Source organism: Phoenix dactylifera, chromosome 5 (genome assembly GCF_009389715.1).
Source record: "Phoenix dactylifera cultivar Barhee BC4 chromosome 5, palm_55x_up_171113_PBpolish2nd_filt_p, whole genome shotgun sequence".
Lineage (NCBI taxonomy): Eukaryota > Viridiplantae > Streptophyta > Magnoliopsida > Arecales > Arecaceae > Phoenix > Phoenix dactylifera.
This window is the reverse complement of record NC_052396.1, coordinates 12,930,607-12,948,622: the sequence shown is the minus strand read 5'-3', so window position 1 is coordinate 12,948,622 and position 18,016 is coordinate 12,930,607. Positions and strand designations below refer to the sequence as shown.

The 18,016-nt window shown below is 42.5% G+C and overlaps 1 protein-coding gene across 1 annotated transcript; it reads left to right on the top strand.

Annotated features, from left to right (window-relative positions):
* The first annotated feature begins 311 nt into the window (after positions 1–311).
* On the top strand, positions 312–2,984 carry LOC103722633. The gene has a single exon (XM_008813254.4). It carries the CDS (start codon positions 413–415, stop codon positions 2,600–2,602), a length of 2,190 nt encoding a protein of 729 aa, XP_008811476.2. The 5' UTR covers positions 312–412; the 3' UTR covers positions 2,603–2,984.
* Positions 2,985–18,016: the final 15,032 nt, after the last annotated feature.

Here is an 18,016-nt window from a genome sequence, read left to right as displayed (position 1 = left end):
TTTTTTGTTGCCTGTGACACTACACCGTCGATCAATATATATTGTTTTAATCAAAAGGGTTGAAATTATAGCTATCCATCAAATACTCTCCCGGAGAAAATCACATGCATGGCTTTAGAAAGACTTATACGTTACACGTTCCGCATGCTAGCGTGACTTTTGTGATACGAGAAGAGAGTAAAAAAAAAACTCCCCGCATCAACTCGGATACCTCCCGGACCCACAGCGCAATCTAGCCGGCCATCCGGTTGGACAAACTAGGGCTCTTTTCTCCTTTTCTCCGTCGTGGCTACCCCTACCAAAACAAAGGACTCAGTCCGCTGCTTCGGACACAAAACTGGTGCAATGTATTAAATACCCCGCGGAAGAAGACGAAGAGAGCGAAAGCAGGGGACACGCGGAGAGAGAGCAAATGCCGAAATCATCATCACCGTCACCTATCATCACCCCCATGAACCCCATCATCAAAACCCACCCCCAAACCCTAACCCTAACCCCACCACCACCCCAACCTCCAACCCTAAACCCCAACCCCCCTTCCCAAGAGCACGACGACAGCGACGACGATCTCCTGCGCCTCCAATCGTACCCCCAATCCCTCCTCATGGACGAGGAGGATGATCTCGAGCCCAACCCCCACCGCGACCTAACCCTCAATCCCCCGCAGTCCTCCAACCCTAGTTCGGACGAATCCCCCTTCTCCTCCGTACTCTTACGCGATCCCGACGACGACGACGAGGAGGAGGAGGAGGAAGAGGCTGCCGACGAGGAGGACGACGAGATCGATGGCAACCAAGACCGGAAGCCCGCCCTCAACGCCCTCCCCGGGTCCTCCACTGCTCCCGCTCCCGCTCCCGCTCCCGGCCCCGCCCCCGCCCCCGGCCCCGCCGCCGACCCCCCCGTCCCCCCAGCCCCCTATATCGACCCGTCCCCCCACATCTCCTCCCAGTTCTACACCTTCAACCGTGACTCCCATGCCTTAATGGTGCGCTGCATCCTGGAGGGCCGGCTCGCGACTCCGGACGAGATCCGCGGCGCCACCCCCGCCCCCGTCCTCAAGTCGTGGCGCTCCGTGTGGAAGGACCGCAACGAGGACACCGCTTACCTGACGGCTTGGAAGCGCATCCAGGACAAGCTCGCGGCCCATCTCGACTCCACCCCAGGCTCCCTCCCTGCCCTCTTCTTCAAGAACAACCCCGCCCAGCGCGTCTCTCATGTCGACCAGTGGCAGGATATTGTCGCCACTGCGCATGCTGACCCTGACTTCCTCCGCCACCTTGGCCTCAAGGAGACTGTCGACCGCATCAAGCAGTCCTGGACCGTGGGCGCCAAGTTCTATGGTATTCCCGAGTCATTCATCCGGGTCTGTGTCGCTTCCTGCCCCGTCTGCACCTCTGCTTCCTCTGCCATGTCCCAAGGTGGTGTTTCTGCCGCTGCCCGCTCCAAGCGCCGGCGGTTCGAGTACACCGAGTCCTTTGATGTGCCTGCGAAGGATGTGCCTCGCCGGCTCCAGCAGCTCGCGGCTAAGCACAAGGTGGTTCTTTGCATCCGCCAGAAGTACATCCGGTACAAGCCCTTCATGGCAGAGGTGAAAGACTATGCCTGCCACCGAGCTGGGGAGCCATCCTCGGCCTCTGCTTCCTCCAAGAAGGCCAGGGTCTTGAAGAGGGAGCCTTACCAGTCCAAGCGATGTGGGTGTGGGTTCAGAATCCGGGCTATTGTTCCTATCGCCAACTACAATGAGAAAGACAAGACCTTTGTGTACCAGGAGGAGGGCACTGCAGTGTTCAAGCTGTATGCTGTGCACTCTGGGCATGAGCCTGGCCCGCTCGATGGGAATGCCAGGATCATGCACCGGGTAGTTGGGCACAGGGGGAGTTTCGACCTTGACCCAGCAGACTACGGGGTCAGGGACGATGCTGAGCCTGAATCATTCAGTAACCTTATAGGGAAGGATCACAGTGGGGATCTCCACCACATGGTGCTGCAGCAGCTCCAGGAGCTCAGGGTGGAGGCTGGGTTGCTGGAGGGGAAGATTGCTAAAATGCCACTGGAGATGCTGGGTTCTCTGTCACGTGAGCTGTTCGATATTCTTCACAGGCTGAGAAGTGTGGCTGGAACTCAACACGCAGAGGAGGCTCTGGTAGCAGGAGATGAGGAGGTTGGGCAGTGGGGTCATGATGGCAACCATCACCTTGACAGGCATGATAGGATTTTTGGTAAGGATGCAGAGATGATTAATGAGGAGGACAATGATTTTGATTCAACTCTTGGGGCCATTGTCCCATGGGACAGGATGTCGGCAGAGTGCCAGGATAGGAAGCTGCTTATGAGGGAAAGCTTGAAGCCAGACAAGTGGATGATGAAGGAGGATTGTGGCGACTTTGATGAGAAGAGCATTCTGAATTGTGGTGAGGATGCGGACTCCAAGCTGATAAAACCCTTAAGGCATGATGGGACCATTGTGCAGGACCCGAATCTGGTAGGGATACAGGCGGATGGATTCTATCCTGATGTTGCGAAGTGGTATGATTCGCCGAGCAGCTTGGATCCTGGTGCAGATTCTGTGGATAGTGGATTTAGGCATGGAGGAATTGTATGACGTAGTGTTTAGGAATTGCGTGGTTTGCCTTCCTTGATGTTGGAAGGGATTTGTAAATTCTGTATAGTGGGGGAAAGTTGGGACCCACCTTCAGATTACTAGGTGGAGCTTCCCTTCAGTATCACTTTTGGTTGTTTTATATGCAGGTTGCATTTATCAATTAAACCATGTTTAGTAGGCTTGTTCGTGATGGCGCTTGCAGTCATGAGCTACCGGCTAGTTGTTTCCATTTTTGCCTACCCTTGGCCTTTTCTGGCACTTTCTTCGCTTAACCATAATCACGACTGGAAATACTTGTATTACTATATATGGTTTCTTGCATCTACATGGCTAAGCATGGAATGTTTCTGTGAATTAATGTGGCAGGTTATGATTTGTATTCTGAATTATTGAGGTCATTCGTTGGTAGGCGCATTATAGCATTTGTAGCAGTACTTTCAATTGTTTCCTCTTTGAATGATATTAGCATGAATGGAGCGTCTCTTTTGACTGTGTGGTAGTTTATATTACTCATGCAGCTTTGCAGATTTCGCATGCAGTTTAAATCTATGAAGCAGTATTGCCATTTATTTACCTTGTCTTGTGAATATGACAACATATTGTTTGCCTTATGTCAGCATTATTAGGAGCTGTGGTAGTAGTTGTAAGTGGTTTTATTTAGTTTTGATGCTCTGATAAGTTCTCTACTTATGATTAGTTGCTAGCAAGGAAGTTTCTGCTTCCTTTCCTAATCAGGCAAGGGGTTTGGTATTTTCTACATATGATTATCCATTTGCTGCTTTTTTTGTTGCATACTCTTTTATATGATTATTTCTTTATACCATTTAATGTTGAAGTGCTTCTTCTTCTTATCAGGCTATAGTATATCATTAAAAGTCAGCTTTTATGACATTTTTTTTCTCTTCCTTTGTCATATAATCAAGGTTAGAGGAACCGGTACCGGACCCCGTACCGGTTCTCTGGCGGCACGGCTCGGTATGGGCCTGCGCCGTGCCATGCCGGGCCTGTATTGACACAGGGGAGCAGACGGGAGAGAGGGAGAACGAGAGAGAGCGGGGGAGGGAGGGAGGGAGGGATGCCGGCGGAGGCCGGCGGAGAAGAAGGGCCTCTTAAGCGGCCTTTCTTCCTCGGCATCGGCCCCCTCGCAGCCTTCGCCGGGCTCTGCCGGCATCCTTTCCCTTTCCCTCCCTCCCCTACTTGTTCTCTCTTTCCTTCTCCTTCTCTGGCTCCGGGAACGCGTCCCGTTTTGGAGCCGGAACCGTATTAGTGAGCCACCGGTACGGTTCGAAACGGGCGGAATTGGTCGGTTTGGGTCGATTCCGCCGACGTTGCATGTAATGTATATCGATTTATTTGATTTATGACATATGACTATTTTAGTCATTTTATCAGACAAGCTGTGTTGGATTTGGACCATGTGGTTGCAATTGATATTCCAACCAAGCTTAACTTGATGCCTTCTGTCAAGTTGCTCGAGTGTTTTGATGTCTGTCCTTGCTTTTGGCTACTTTGTCACCTTAAAACTTAAATAGTGCACTGTATTGTTGAGAATTTCTCAGTGATAATGCCAACTATGTATTTAGTGATCTTTGACCTACGTGCCTGTTGCATTATCACTTTCTTGTGGACATATTGGTTATTTTCCCAAGTCTTTTGAAATAAAGAGGTGTTCCAAATCATGTCTTGTTGTCTTGTTGTGTTCCTGTCTAATTAATATTGATCATGTCTTCGCTGTTTTAACCTGTCATCCTATATACCTGAGAACCATCTTTGGTGAGACTTTATCAGCCTTCTATTGCACAAATTTATTCTGCATGAAACAACCTCCCACTTGCTATATCTTATGACTTCTAATCTTTTTCTAGTTAGTTATCTTGGACCCCAGTTTCTCCCAAGTTTACACATTAACAATCTTGCCTCTGCCAATTTCATATTATTCCTAAAGGTACTCCGTACTGCTCAACATTTTGATCTGTATAGACTCTTCAACTTCTGATTTAATTGTTGAAGAAGGGGAGGTCGACTTGGTTCAGATTCTTGCAGCATTGTGTCAGATTGTAGAGTGCTTGAAAAGAAAGGTTCTGTGAAGGAGACTGCAAGTTTGATGAGTGTACGTCTGGTAATCTGGATCAGAAGAGCATTCCCACCAGTTCGATGCACTCCCATAAGGCATGACACTACAGTGGTGGCAGAACTGAATTTGGTCACAAAGTGAGCATGTTTCTTAATGCTTGATTGTTATTTTTCCTTAGATATATATTTTTTTAGATGGATTCATCCATGATTTTCCATACTCACATTTTTGCAGTACTAACTACTGAGTTTCATTCTTGTAGCTGCATGGATATGCAATAAATTTGTGGTTGCTGGTATTAATATGTCAGGTATTTTATAGGAGAGTTGTATTGTTCTGATGAAAGGTGAATGTGATCTTTGCTTCATTATTAGGTCCAGTTTGACTGATTTTAGTTAGAGGATCTGAACACCACATTTCCTGAACATTTTACAGCTCTCTTTGGAGTCTTTCTTGTAGAGTTTCCTTACAACCATAATTTAGGGTTTTATTTTAAGAAGATGACTGATTAGCTCTTTTAGGCTCTAGTATTGGATATTGTGGAAAAGGCTAATTTCCTTGATGCCGTCCGAGCCACTAATATGTACGTCTAATGGTCTATAGCGTGTTCAAAGCCTTCTTGGAAATCTTTTGTTGGGAGACTAACATGTGCCTAGCTCCCCATTGTGAGTTAGGCTTCTCTCTTCGGGACATGTTAGCCCACCCTCATCTTCCAACCAGGGGTTACGAGGAGTTTTTTCCGAACCAATGAAGAGCTCGAGGTCGTTCTCCGGTCAAACCTTACTTTCTATCATGTGATGGTTGAGGTATTCCTTTACTTCCATATAGGGACAACCTTGTTGGCATTAAGCACTGGATGCTCCATTTCTTTGGCGTTCGTGAGACCGACAAGGGAAGAAGGGCCGGAGTTAAAGTCCAGTTCAGGTATCCTTCAACTGAAGGAACATTCCTCTGGCTACCAAGTAAAACTGCGAATTATGAAAACAATCATACTGGTTTATGTAGTGCTTAGTAGTTTTTTTAATTAGGTTTTAGATTTATGCAAAAATATGGATTATTTATGAAAACAATCTAACTTGTTTATGTAGGGTTTAATGCTTTCTTCAATTTGACTCATTTAATGCTTTCTTTAATTAGCTTTTAGATTTACATAATGCTTTGTTCAATTTGTTTGTGTAAACAATTTGATTGGTTTATGTGGTGTGTAATGCTTTTTTTTTTTTTTTCAATTACCTTAAATTTTACAGCTTTTTATGATCTATGAATTTGTTGTAGTTATGAGGAAGCATGCCAAAAGGGGAAAAAAAAAAAAGGTTTCTTCTTTGTAAAGGGGAAGTCTGATTTGCAGATTTTCTGCTGTTTGAAATACTGGCAAAGAAAAAGGAAAAACAAAACAAAGAGCCTAATTATACTTTTCCAAGAGAACCCCCAATTTTACATTTTGTTTTTTTGAATGCTTTTGCCAGGAATCAGGAAGCAGACATGGCTACAGCTCCCCACCTCCCCCCATGACATGGCCACCCAAACCAACACCCCAAAATAAAAGGGTTTGGATTTATGTGTGGTTGCAATTTTTAAGTATTTAGCAACTTTTCTCGAACAAAGGGCTTTTGCCTTTGTTGTGTTATTTGCTTTTTTCTGACTTAAACTGTTAAAGTACTTCTAAACATCTTTGCTAACCTGGTTTTGTTTTTCTTATATATTAAACCGTTATCCTATATTAAAATTCTTAGAACAAAGGTAATGTAGGAATGCAATTTTAGTGAAAATGGAGATGAAGATGAGGTTGCAAGAGATATCACAAGGTGATAGGTTTTGTTATTTAGAATCGACTATGAAAAATAACATAGATTTAGATGAAGATATATGTAATGGTATTAGATCTGGTTGGATAAAGTCTAAAGTTTTTTTGAGGTATAATGTAATAAATGCATACTTTGGTGACTTGAATGGAAATTTTATAGAAAAATAAGGCCTGCAATAGGTTCGAATATTTGGCAATAAAGATGGTTCAGAAAACAAATATAGCAGAAATGAGGATGTTGAGATGGATGTATCGTAAAACTAGAACAAATAAATTGATAAATAAGTTTGCTAGAAGAGTTATCGGATTTGCATAAATTAAGGACATGGAGAATTTGATTAGGATGATATAGGCGTGAAAATGAATATCTAAGGGGCGTTGGTAATACGTACTTTAATAATTTGATTGAAGGATGGAGGATGCAAAGGCCTAAGGTAACATGGATGGAAGTTGTGAGAAAAGATATGGAAAACTTGAAATTACATCAAAGATGGTCTTGAATAGGAATTCTTTGCAAATGTGGATCTTATGCATGAGGCGGCTTATGTGGACCGCACCATGTTGCCTCTATGCAATTACTATATGGGGTCATACCACTTGTTGAAAATGCTGTCCAAGCATTATATGACCACATAACCAGCTTGCTTAGCATTGTGCAGCTGCATGTATGGCTTGCTTAGCATTATGGAGCCACATATGAGGCCCATTCTTATGTGGTCCTGTGCAGATGGAGCAGATGCAAGCTCGTGGTCAGTTTGGCTGTGTTTTTGATAGGGGTATTGATAATGTTAATATGTTAAGTATGCTTTGACTATCGCTATTAGGTATTAAGTACTAATTAGTAAGCACTAATTATTAGTTCTTATTGTTATGATTATTATTATTTATCCACAAAATTACTACTATCATTATATGACCACATAACCAGCTTGCTTAGCATTGTGCACCTGCATGTATGGCTTGCTTAGCATTATGGAGCCACATATGAGGCCCATTCTTATGTGGTCCTTTGCAGATGGAGCAGATGCAAGCTCGTGGTCAGTTTGGCTGTGTTTTTGATAGGGGTATCGATAATGTTAATATGTTAAGTATGCTTTGACTATCGCTATTAGGTATTAAGTACTAATTAGTAAGCACTAATTATTAGTTCTTATTGTTATGAATTATGATTATTATTATTTATCCACAAAATTACTACTATCATTTTTATTGTTTTTATTGTACTTAATGTATTATTTGTATATTCAAATAGTTAAAAAATACCAATTGCATATACACTCACGCACATGGTCTGCATATGTGGTCCCTTGATTTTCTGAATTCTGCATATGCTCTATATGGTCCCTTGATCGCTTGCATACTGTGGCTGCCTTTTGAAACAATGATATAATCCTTACTAAATCTCTTACTTGACAACTAAATATTTTGCTTAGGATGAATTCTCTATTAAAGATTGTAAACATTTTGATGTCTGTGACTGAATGGCACATGACATTTGATTCTTGAATGAGAGTCAAAGACCATGATTAATATATTTGGCCATGTCTTAGTAATGTTGATAGGTCTTTTATACTATGAAGTATGAAACCATGTTTCTTGCTATCTGACTTGTGAGCCAGTACCTTCCCTCCCCCTTTTCATTTGTTCCACTTCCTATCTCACCAAGAAGCTGACCTCAAATACTTGGGACAAGCCTGGAAGTTTATGGTTATTACTTAATTTGCCTATCAAGATCATTTTTGGAGATGGTTCATATATTGGGCATGCAATTAATTATGGTATTCCTAGATGGTTTGGTACCTCTGGCATTCACAACTGAAAATCCTATACTGCCGACATTCTAGAGGGCTTCAATTCTCTGTATAAGTGGAGTTTGTGCAATCAGACTAAAAGGTTGCATCTTGCATCTTAGTAATGCAGTTATATTGAAGCCAAGGTTTCAAATCTCGGTCTTGGGTCTGGGGACCCGGTCACAGATTGGGTCAATATGGTAGTAGGACAAGATCGTACCAACTCTTGAGATAGCCTAGCCGATAATTGACTAGGACATGTTTTGTTTTTATTTCTCTCTTATTTGTTGTTTTTAATGCTTGTTACAGACTTTTTAGTTTTTGTTTAGGTCATAATTTAGGACTAAGAGAGATTTTTGAGCTCATGATTGTGTTTGTTGTGCAGGTACTAATATTGGCACCAATTTGAGCAATTGAAGCGGGGTCTAAGTTCTTTCCTGACCACCATTCTCTCTCTCTCTCTCCTGACTCTCTTTTCTCCCCTGGCTTACAAAGCAAATGGCAAAAACAAAGTGGCTTGAGCATCTCCTTTTGACACTTCTTGGTGGTACTGGTGGGTATTTGGTTTGTCACAAGCACCATCCTGGATCTTACTAGTTGGTCCCAACTCCGCCAACTTGGTTTGTTATGTTCTAGAGTTGGGGACTTAATCTCAAGACTTCTCATCTCACCAATCCGATCCAGGATGGGCTAGTACAAACTACAAACTGTGATTTGAATCCCTGATTGAAGCGTAAGTTATGGAATTAACCTGTGTATTGCTCATTCTTCTATTAAGATAAATAGAATTATGCATAACTGGTCGTTAGTAATTGACCATGTTAAATGTACATTATATGGCTGTGCTTTTTACATCACATACTTTAGTGCCCTCAAGCAGTCTAATTATTCATGTACCATTCTATTTATATACTTGAAATATTAACGATGTTAAACCATTGTTGTTATTATCAATAATTTTCCAATAGTGGATCATCTGTTTTTAAATTCCTTGTATGAAGGGTGGCATTTTGCTTAATTTAATATATGCATTAATGTAGGCTCTGCCTAAGTGCTATTTACCCCTTTATCCAGCTTGTCATGTATGGTAATTCATCCTGGTATCTTGCTGATGATGTAGGTCATGTATTATTTGGATGATGAGTCATATTTTGTAGCTGCTGATACTTTGATTGGTAAAAAATTCTCGAAGTACTTAATTTTGTCAAAGCTTTCTTATTCAGGTATTGCAGGATATCTATGGAGTGTTTCTTTGATTCTTCGGAACCTATTGTTTCCGACCTTGGACTGTTAATTGCTTATCAATTAAAGTGGGATCAAATCATGAATATGCTGCAGCAAAATGCTTGAATTTTCTGATCTATGTTACGTGCTATCTTTTATAGATAAAATATTGTTCATACTGATATTTGTAGTTATATTTTGTTCATCAGTATTTTTTTGTGGTTTAGTTGAACCTTGTAATGTCAATATAGATTTTGGATAGGCATGAATTTGTACCTACTTATCCGCTTCTATGAAGGTTGACAAGGTGGCCAGTCAGTCCTAGCAGGTAGGGACCTTTGACTGCCTAGATGGACCGCCTAGTGCTTGGCAGTCCATCTTTAAACAAGGCAAAGAAAGACAATATTATCAAAAAATATTACAGCTGATTTTTTTTTTTGGTTTTCAAAGTATGCAGGTAAATAACCAAACAAATCATTATAGCTTAATTGGAGTTAAGATTAATCAATAGCAAGAAACATTTTCATCGCATACCAATCTGCCAATGGTAAGAGTGACCAGTGATAACAAAGGCAAATTTATTAAAAGTTAAAGACTTTAACATGCTACAACTAAATAGTAACAACATGTGAACAAGAAACAATGATTACAATTTGCAATAGGATGGGAATAATTAAGAGGGGAAAAATAGAGAAAATAGAAAAAAAAATGCAACATCGGGAAAACGAATAAACAATAGAGAACAAAAATAGGAAAAAATGCAGATAGAGACAAGTCAAAAATGAAGAGGATGAAGATGAGAAGAAAAGGAAGGATCTCTTGAAAGAAAAGGGGAAGAAGAGAAGGAAGAAGAGAAGAAGAAAGGATCATTTGAGAGAGAGGTAACAAGAATAAGAGGTGAAGAAAAGAGCAAGAAAGAGAAGAAAGTGGAAGAAGACGAAGCATGGGGAAAAAAGAAAGAGAAAATAAACATGAATACACACACATAAAACATAGCTTCTGTGATCTGTTAGTCAGTCATTGTGGTGGGTGTTACTCGAACTGACCATTTGACTTGTTAAGCTTATTTCAGTCACAATAATAAAGATACAATAAGGCATTGAAGTACATGTAAGAAAAAATGGGAGCGCACATTTGTTTGAATAAGCGGTTCCTTATCTGTCACTTCCTTGGCAGCCAGGTCTCTTTGGTGCCTAGGCAGACCATCTAGATGCTGAGTTTGACAACACTGGTCACTATACATTATTTTTGATGCCTGTGCTGGTTTATTAATTTTATTTGCATGCATTATGTTGTAAGTATTCTTTATGCTTTGTGTCTTGGATTTTGGCAGCCATGTCCGTTTTATAGCATTAGTTACCATAAATTTTTATTTTCTGGAAATTAGATGCAGGACTTCTACACAGGTATTTGATATTGAAGCCTGAGGGATTAATAATAAACTGTTGATTCAAGCATTGCAATTATAAATGTTGGGCCCAACAAACAAGAGCCAGTCAAGTAATGGATGTGGCACAAATGCCATGGTTTGTGCCACAATCTCTAAGCAGCTGATATGCATAGAAATTTTGAAGCTGAAGGCATTTTTCAGGAAAGGTGGTCCATGAATCTGAAGGTCTGCAACATTTTCTCTCTTTTTTTTTGGGCTGTCATGGGAGGCACTTAGAAATTTAATTACATTTGGGTGGTTGCATGCATAACAGCATCCCATCTTTGATAGAGTTGCAATGCTATGTTACGTTAGATGCATCTAGTTGTACAATTCTGGTTTAAGTTACTCTAGCTTTTCATCTACTAGAAAAATGTAATAATGATAAGTTTAATCATCAAATAGCCCTAAAAAAACAAAGTCTACCTTTGCTTTCTATGGTTTCATTTATAGAAGTTGTCATTTATTAATATTTCTTTGTATGGATCTTAGAGGGTAAAGTATGCTATATCGGTGAAGCATGGCATTTTGTGGCCATCCCGACAGACAAAATGGCCAATTTTTGTTCAATCTGATATAGTGTAAGAATCGAGATGCAAAGGAGTGGAGCACTGTATGTGGAGTTGCATGCGACCTGCAGGAGGCTGGATCTCCCGTCTAGAAGAGGAATATAAGATGAGGGGGAGAGCAATAGTGTGGAGAGGTGGAGGAGGGCTCTAGCGAGATGGAGGTGTGGGGGAAGAGACAAGTGGAACATTTGTGGGGAGGGTGGAGTGGCGGAGGCAGCGGCTGCTTGTAGTGGGATCAGGGTGGGGAGAGCAGGGGAAGAGGTGTGGGAGAGAGGTGGAGGGTGGAGTAGACTGCCAGCTATGGGATCATGTAGGGGGGAGCAGAAGAAGAGGTTGAGTGGCACGTGAGGAGAGAGGAAAGTAGAGGAGGCGGAGGTGAGGAAGGAGAAGAGAGGGGGATTGGTGGAGGGTGGGGGCATGGACTAGGAAGAGTGGGCGCCGGGGGGTGGGGTGGGTGGATGAGGGGGAATGCAGAATGAGGAGCGTGAAGGTGGGGGGGGGGGGTTAGCGTGTAGTGGGGAGTGTGGAGGAGAGGGTGGGGGGATGTGGAGTGGGGAGCATGGAGGAGAGGGGCTGCTGAGTAGGGAGCAAGGTTTGCTGAATTGGTACTGAAGGAGGTACCAGCTGGCAATTGTTTCAGCACGGTACGGGTCCGTACCCTGCTGATTTGGGGTGTGTCGACATACGAAGAGCCAAAGAGGGCGAAAAGGAGATAAGAGAGAGAGGGAGAGGGAGGGAGGCAAGGTTCGCTGTCTTGGTACTGGACTCCGTACCGGGACCATATTCTTATAGTGTTAGTGCACGGTACAATATGAAATGGCGAGGCGTATCGAGTGTCGGTATGATATAAGATTGCATACCAATTCGGTATAGTATGCCCGATATGATACGGTACCAATCCGTATGGCAAACCTTGGAGGGAGGGATGAAGTGGGAGGATGAGGGCAACCCTAACCCTAACTTGGCCCTGAGAGAGGGGAGGGGGGTGACAGGGAGGAAGGGGGAGGGTGAGGGAAACTCTAACCCTAACCCAACCTAGAGAGAGGGTGGGAGGAAGGGGGAGGACGAGGGAAACCCTAACCCTAACCCGATCCAAGGAGAGAGGGTGGGAGGGCAGGACTTACTAGAATGCATGCCGGGGGGGTGTGTGTTTCTAAGTAGGGAGGCATACTCTCGAGTATCCCGAGCCCCGAGAAAATGAATTACGAGTGGGCCGAACCATGTTTAATGGTCTGGGGAAGGGAGGTTTAAGTGAACTGGCTCCATTTTCATTTTTAAAGCTTGAACCGTGCCGGTTCCTGACTGGCCCGATTCGGTATGCCTGGAACTGGCCGGTTCAATATGTTTTGGGAAACCATGGTAGGGAGCTTTGATTGAGAAGTCCAGGGCATGAGCGACTCAAGGCTGCATCTTGTCATGTGATAGATTTGTCTGTAGGATGAGTTGCAGCAACTCGGGCCTGATCTGCAGCCCTTTGGCAACTCGAATGGCAACATGTAATTTAACTATAGGCCTTCAAACACTTGTAGTGATGCTCGCCTGCAGGTGGAGCTGTATGCAGCTCCTCCTCCAGAGCTCCAAATACATCCTAAATGAATGTTCTGTGTACAGTACTCTGAGGAGAAGATCTGTGATATGATGCAAGGGAGAAGGATAGCTGAGACCTAAAATTTACTAACTATTTGACCTGTTACGAAGTATTTAATTAAAAGTCTGAAGTTTAAGAAGATTCCGAGCATACATTCTGTCCTGTCTTTTAATTCTTTCCTCTGAACACCAAGTAAGCCTGTCCATAGCCAAACATGCGCAGCTGTGGTCTTGCCAACTCATGAATATCCCTTGCTGCTCTTGGTTGCACCAGAGGGCTGGTGAAATGGAATGGAAAAACAGGAAGCAAAGGTTTATTATTTCTTTCAGTTTTTTTGTTTACTTGTTTGAGGCAAATAAAGAAAAGTAAATTAGAAATGACTAGCTTGGTGATCCATATTGATGCATAAAGTTCTCAGAAAGCTTTGATGATGATATTAGTTGTTAAGGTGCATAGAGAATAATAAATCAGGAGTCTCCTTGAAGAAAACACGGATGCAAATTCCCCTATTAGGCAACGAATATCTTCTACTCTTCCCTAACAATGTTTGGAACAGCTGCATATTGGTTTCTCAATTTGTGGAAAACATGTTGATGCTGAAGGGTACCAGTGACAGCATCCTACTGTTCTCCAGATTCATTAGTCACAGGTTGCTATATTTCAGTCCAAGTGGAGCAGCATAGTGGAGCCATGAATGGCATATTGGTGAGACCAATTATGTGAAACACTATTGTGGAGATTTAACAACTGTGGATGGAAAAACAATGGGTTCGAAGTATGGAGATTGCAAGCTCTCCATGTGAGTTTGAAAATCATGTTTCTAATAACTAATCTTATGGGTCCCCAAACCTATTGGCGGGTGTTAAGATCTTCTGTTGCAACTGAAAAAGGGTGTAAAGTTGGAGGTTTCAGACTTCTATGGAGAATATACCTTAAAGTATTTCATATACTTTGCAGAAGTATATGTGACTAGAATATGAACCATTGTGTTGATGTGCTGAGTGCTGAATGGCACCACACGTGATGAAATATCTTGGACTTTTGGGGAAGATTTGAGAAATACTTTAGCTTATAAAATTTGCAATCTTGACCCAACCCAAAGTTTGACATTTGTAATAAAGATCAACTTTTTGTACTCTTGGAAGTTGATTTTTTTGAGTATTATTATTACACTGAAATATGAGGCATTTCCTTATTTACATGTAATATCTTAAAAAATTTGCTGATACTCATGTAAAAAATGCCTTTATTAAGTCTGTCTGCCTGTCTTTTGTTGTCTGTTTGCTGAAGTGAGGTCTTATATGCTGAGTCAATATGTTGGACCCACCTACTTTCTAATTGAACTAGGAGGAACCAACCTACTTGGGCTACTGATCTACATAGGTTGACCAACCAATCTTGCCTATAAATCGAGGTATGCAGAACCGACTGAACCGACGTACCGGTGGGGACCGGTACCGGTTTGGTACCCGTTGCAAGCGGTACCAAACTAGCCAACCGTAAAAAAAAAAAAAAACGCGACCCGCGCCCATGCGCGTCCTCGTTTTAGCCACCCCGCGTGGGCGCGTTGCCCTGTGTGCGGATGCCCTTTTTTTTCTTTTTTTTTTCCTTTCCTTCTTCCTCCTTCCTGAACTCTCTTCCTCTCCTTTCTTCCCCTCTCTCCTCCTCTCTTCTCCTCTCTTTCCCCCTTCTCCCGCGAGCAAAGAAGGGGTTAGAACTGCAAGCAAGACGGGTGATCCTTGTCGGCCCGAGGCCCGGTGCGACAGGTAGGCTTCTTCTCTTCTTCTTTCTCTTTTTCCTCTTCTTCTTCTTCTTCCTCTTCTTTTTTGTCTTCTTTCTTCTTCTTCCTCTTCTTCTTCCCCGGTGTCGGTACCGGGCTTGTACCGGTTCGAATCAAACCGGTTTCCACCGGTACCAGGTTGTACTGGTGCGAACCACGGGTAAGGAGCCGCTCAGTTCCGACCTCTTTGGGGTCGGAACCGAGTTCTATGGCTGTGTAGGAACCGACCGGTTCAGCATACCCTGCTATAAATAGAGGCAAGAAAGGTAAGCGCATGGGTAAAGGAAGGGTAGCTCGGCTAGAGAGAGGAGCAATGCTGTCATTTCAGGCCCATGCATTTTGATACTCTAAAACTTATGGTCTTCCAAACTTTGTGATTCTCTTGTAAGGGACTCTTCCTTGCGTTTAAAATTTAAGATATTACGATTTGCTCCATTTTTGTCTTTACCACATTCAAGTTTAATTGTTGTCTGAAATTCGAAAACTTAATATTCTTTTGACAATATATGGTTTTTTTTGCAAGTAATTTTTCCATGTGCTTTGGAAGTAAGTTTTATTTGTTTTTTTAAATCTTGTAGACATATCATTTTGTGTGCTATTTTGAAGTTCTAAACCTTTGGTCATTTTCAAAGTTTGTCTTCTCTATAATGGGTATTTGTTTTAAAGTTGTTCTGAAATTTATAGTTAATTGCCAAACCCTTAACTCTTTTATATTGGCAATCTAGACTTAAGTTGGTTCCTAAGATATTTCAGATTTCTAATTGAAAATCATGAAATCATGGGAGTTTTTGAATCGTTATGCTAAACTTTGACTTGAATCATATCTTTATGGGAGTCTTGTAAACATCTGTCTTGAAATGGAGTGTTTGTTTCCTTCGGAGATTTTTAATAATTGTTCCATATGGAGCTTGTGAGAACCTGTTATATCTGAAAATTATGAAAAATTATAAATTACAATTTGAAACCCAGCTAGGTGGTATTGAGTGGCTTCATTTGAATTATCAATAAGAATATTTGTGGACTTCTGACTAGGTGGTTTATGTGGCCTCATTTGAGTTATTAATGATCATGGTCTGCCGAACTAGTCCGTACCGGCCGGTTCGGGCCGTATCAGACCGGTTCGGCCTGGAACCGATATCTAGACAACGTGGAAATCAATTCCAGGATGTCTCGGGTCGGTACCGACCGGTACGCATACGTACCGGCTGCGTACCGGCCAGTATCGGTGCCATTTTTTTTTAATCATAGCGCGCACGCTGTGGATTTTAAACCACAGCGCGCGGGCTGTGGTGTCAGAGCAAGTGTCCCAAAAAAAAATTAAAACAGAAGTCCGATTCGTACCGGACCGGTTCCGGTATGAACCGGTCTCGAACCGGTTCCGGTATGAACCGGTCTCGAACCGGTCCGGTAGGCGACTGGTACGCCTGCCGGTACCGGTTTAGCAGATCTTGTTAATGTTGATATACTTGGACCCTTGGCAAAGTAGTATGAGTGGACCTTGAGAATATGAGTGGCCTCATCTACATTACCAACAAGGGTAGTGGGCCTTATCCAAATTATTGGTAAGGGTATAAGCAAGGTCTGCTGAACCGACCTGTATCGATCGGTTCATCCCGTACCAGACCGGTACCGAGCCGCACCGGTCCGGTACAGGGGTATAAAACGGTTCCGACCCAATATGGGTCGGAATCGTTTGGTTTGAGCCTCGTACCGGTGCGAACCGGCTCGGTTCGCACCGGTACATGTGTGAACCGGTGCGAACCGCTCGGTTCGCACCGGTATGAGCTCGAACCGGTGCGAACCGAGCCGGTTCGCACCGGTTCGCTTCTGAAAAATAGTGCCAGCGCTGTGGCACTTTGAAAATGCCATAGCGCTGGCCAGAGGCTGGCACTTTCAAAAGTGCCATACTGGGGCACTTTTCAAAGTGCCACTCAACCCGATTTTAGATATTCGAGAGTGCTTTAAATGTATGTAATTGATTGTATCTTAATTTGAAAATATTTTATGTTCTTCATCTCATTATTTGAATCATTTGGAAGTAATAAGTTGCATCATCTACTTTTAACCTTAAACCTAAACATAAAAACATCAAAAAAAATCCAAAAGTGAAAGAACTCAAAAAAAAAAAAACGACTATGGGGTCGAAACCAGGCCGAATGTGCCCCATCGGTACGGTATCGGTTCGGCTCGGTTCGGCACCGGTACCGTACCGTTACCGGAGCCGACCGGTACGTCGGTACCATCGGTACCGCGAACCTTGGGTATAAGTATTCTTACATTAGCAATGAGGATATGAGCGACCTTTAGGGTCTAAGTTAACCTTTGTAAGAAGATGTGAAATTATGGGAACTATCGTAGCTTTTTAGAAATATGAAATGTGCTTTGGTTGTTTTTATAGTGATTTATTCTTGATTCGAAGATTTCAAAGTTTTTGTATTTTCATTATTGAATTTTTTTGCAGAACCTTCACTTGAAATTTTTAACAATTATTCTTTTATGTTCAGCTCTCCATAAGATTATGTATTTTCACCGTTTTATAGTGTCTTGTTCTTTAGGGAAAATTTTGATTTTGTTTTAGTGAATTTGCACTTGAAAAGTCAATTGTTTTTCAATGGAAACTTGAATTCTTTTGACCATGGTATGCTGTACCGGCCCGAACTGAGTGGTACAGGGCGTACCGTACTATACTGGTTCGGTACCGGCACCTGGTATGGGTAGCGTACCGACACTCGATATGCCAAAAAAATTTCATACCGCAATGTACCGACATTGTGCTAGTGTGGCACTGGTATGGGGTCCGGCACCGAGACGACGTACCTTGCTTTTGACTATGGTAGAAGTTAGTCGCTGAGCTGTGTAACTTATTTCATCTATATATAATGTCTTTAGAGTAATTTGTAAGGGACATGGGGGAGCTTTTCCAAGAAAGAGGCCACAATGTTCTGAAGTCATTGGACCTAGTGATTTTTGAAGCAACATTAGAAAAATGGTAGTTTCAATCTTGCTTGTATTTTTAGCATATAATTTTATGTCAACTAGGATATGTTCATAATTTTTTTAATAGAATTCTATTTAATATTTATGGTTTTAAATGTAGCTTTCTTATGTTTTACTTGATTATATGCTTTTTTTAAAGGGTTGTTCAATATTATTGTT

Coding starts and splice junctions, on each gene's coding strand:
- LOC103722633 (XM_008813254.4), top strand. CDS start 413: ATGCCGAAATCATCATCACCGTCACCTATCATCACCCCCATGAACCCC.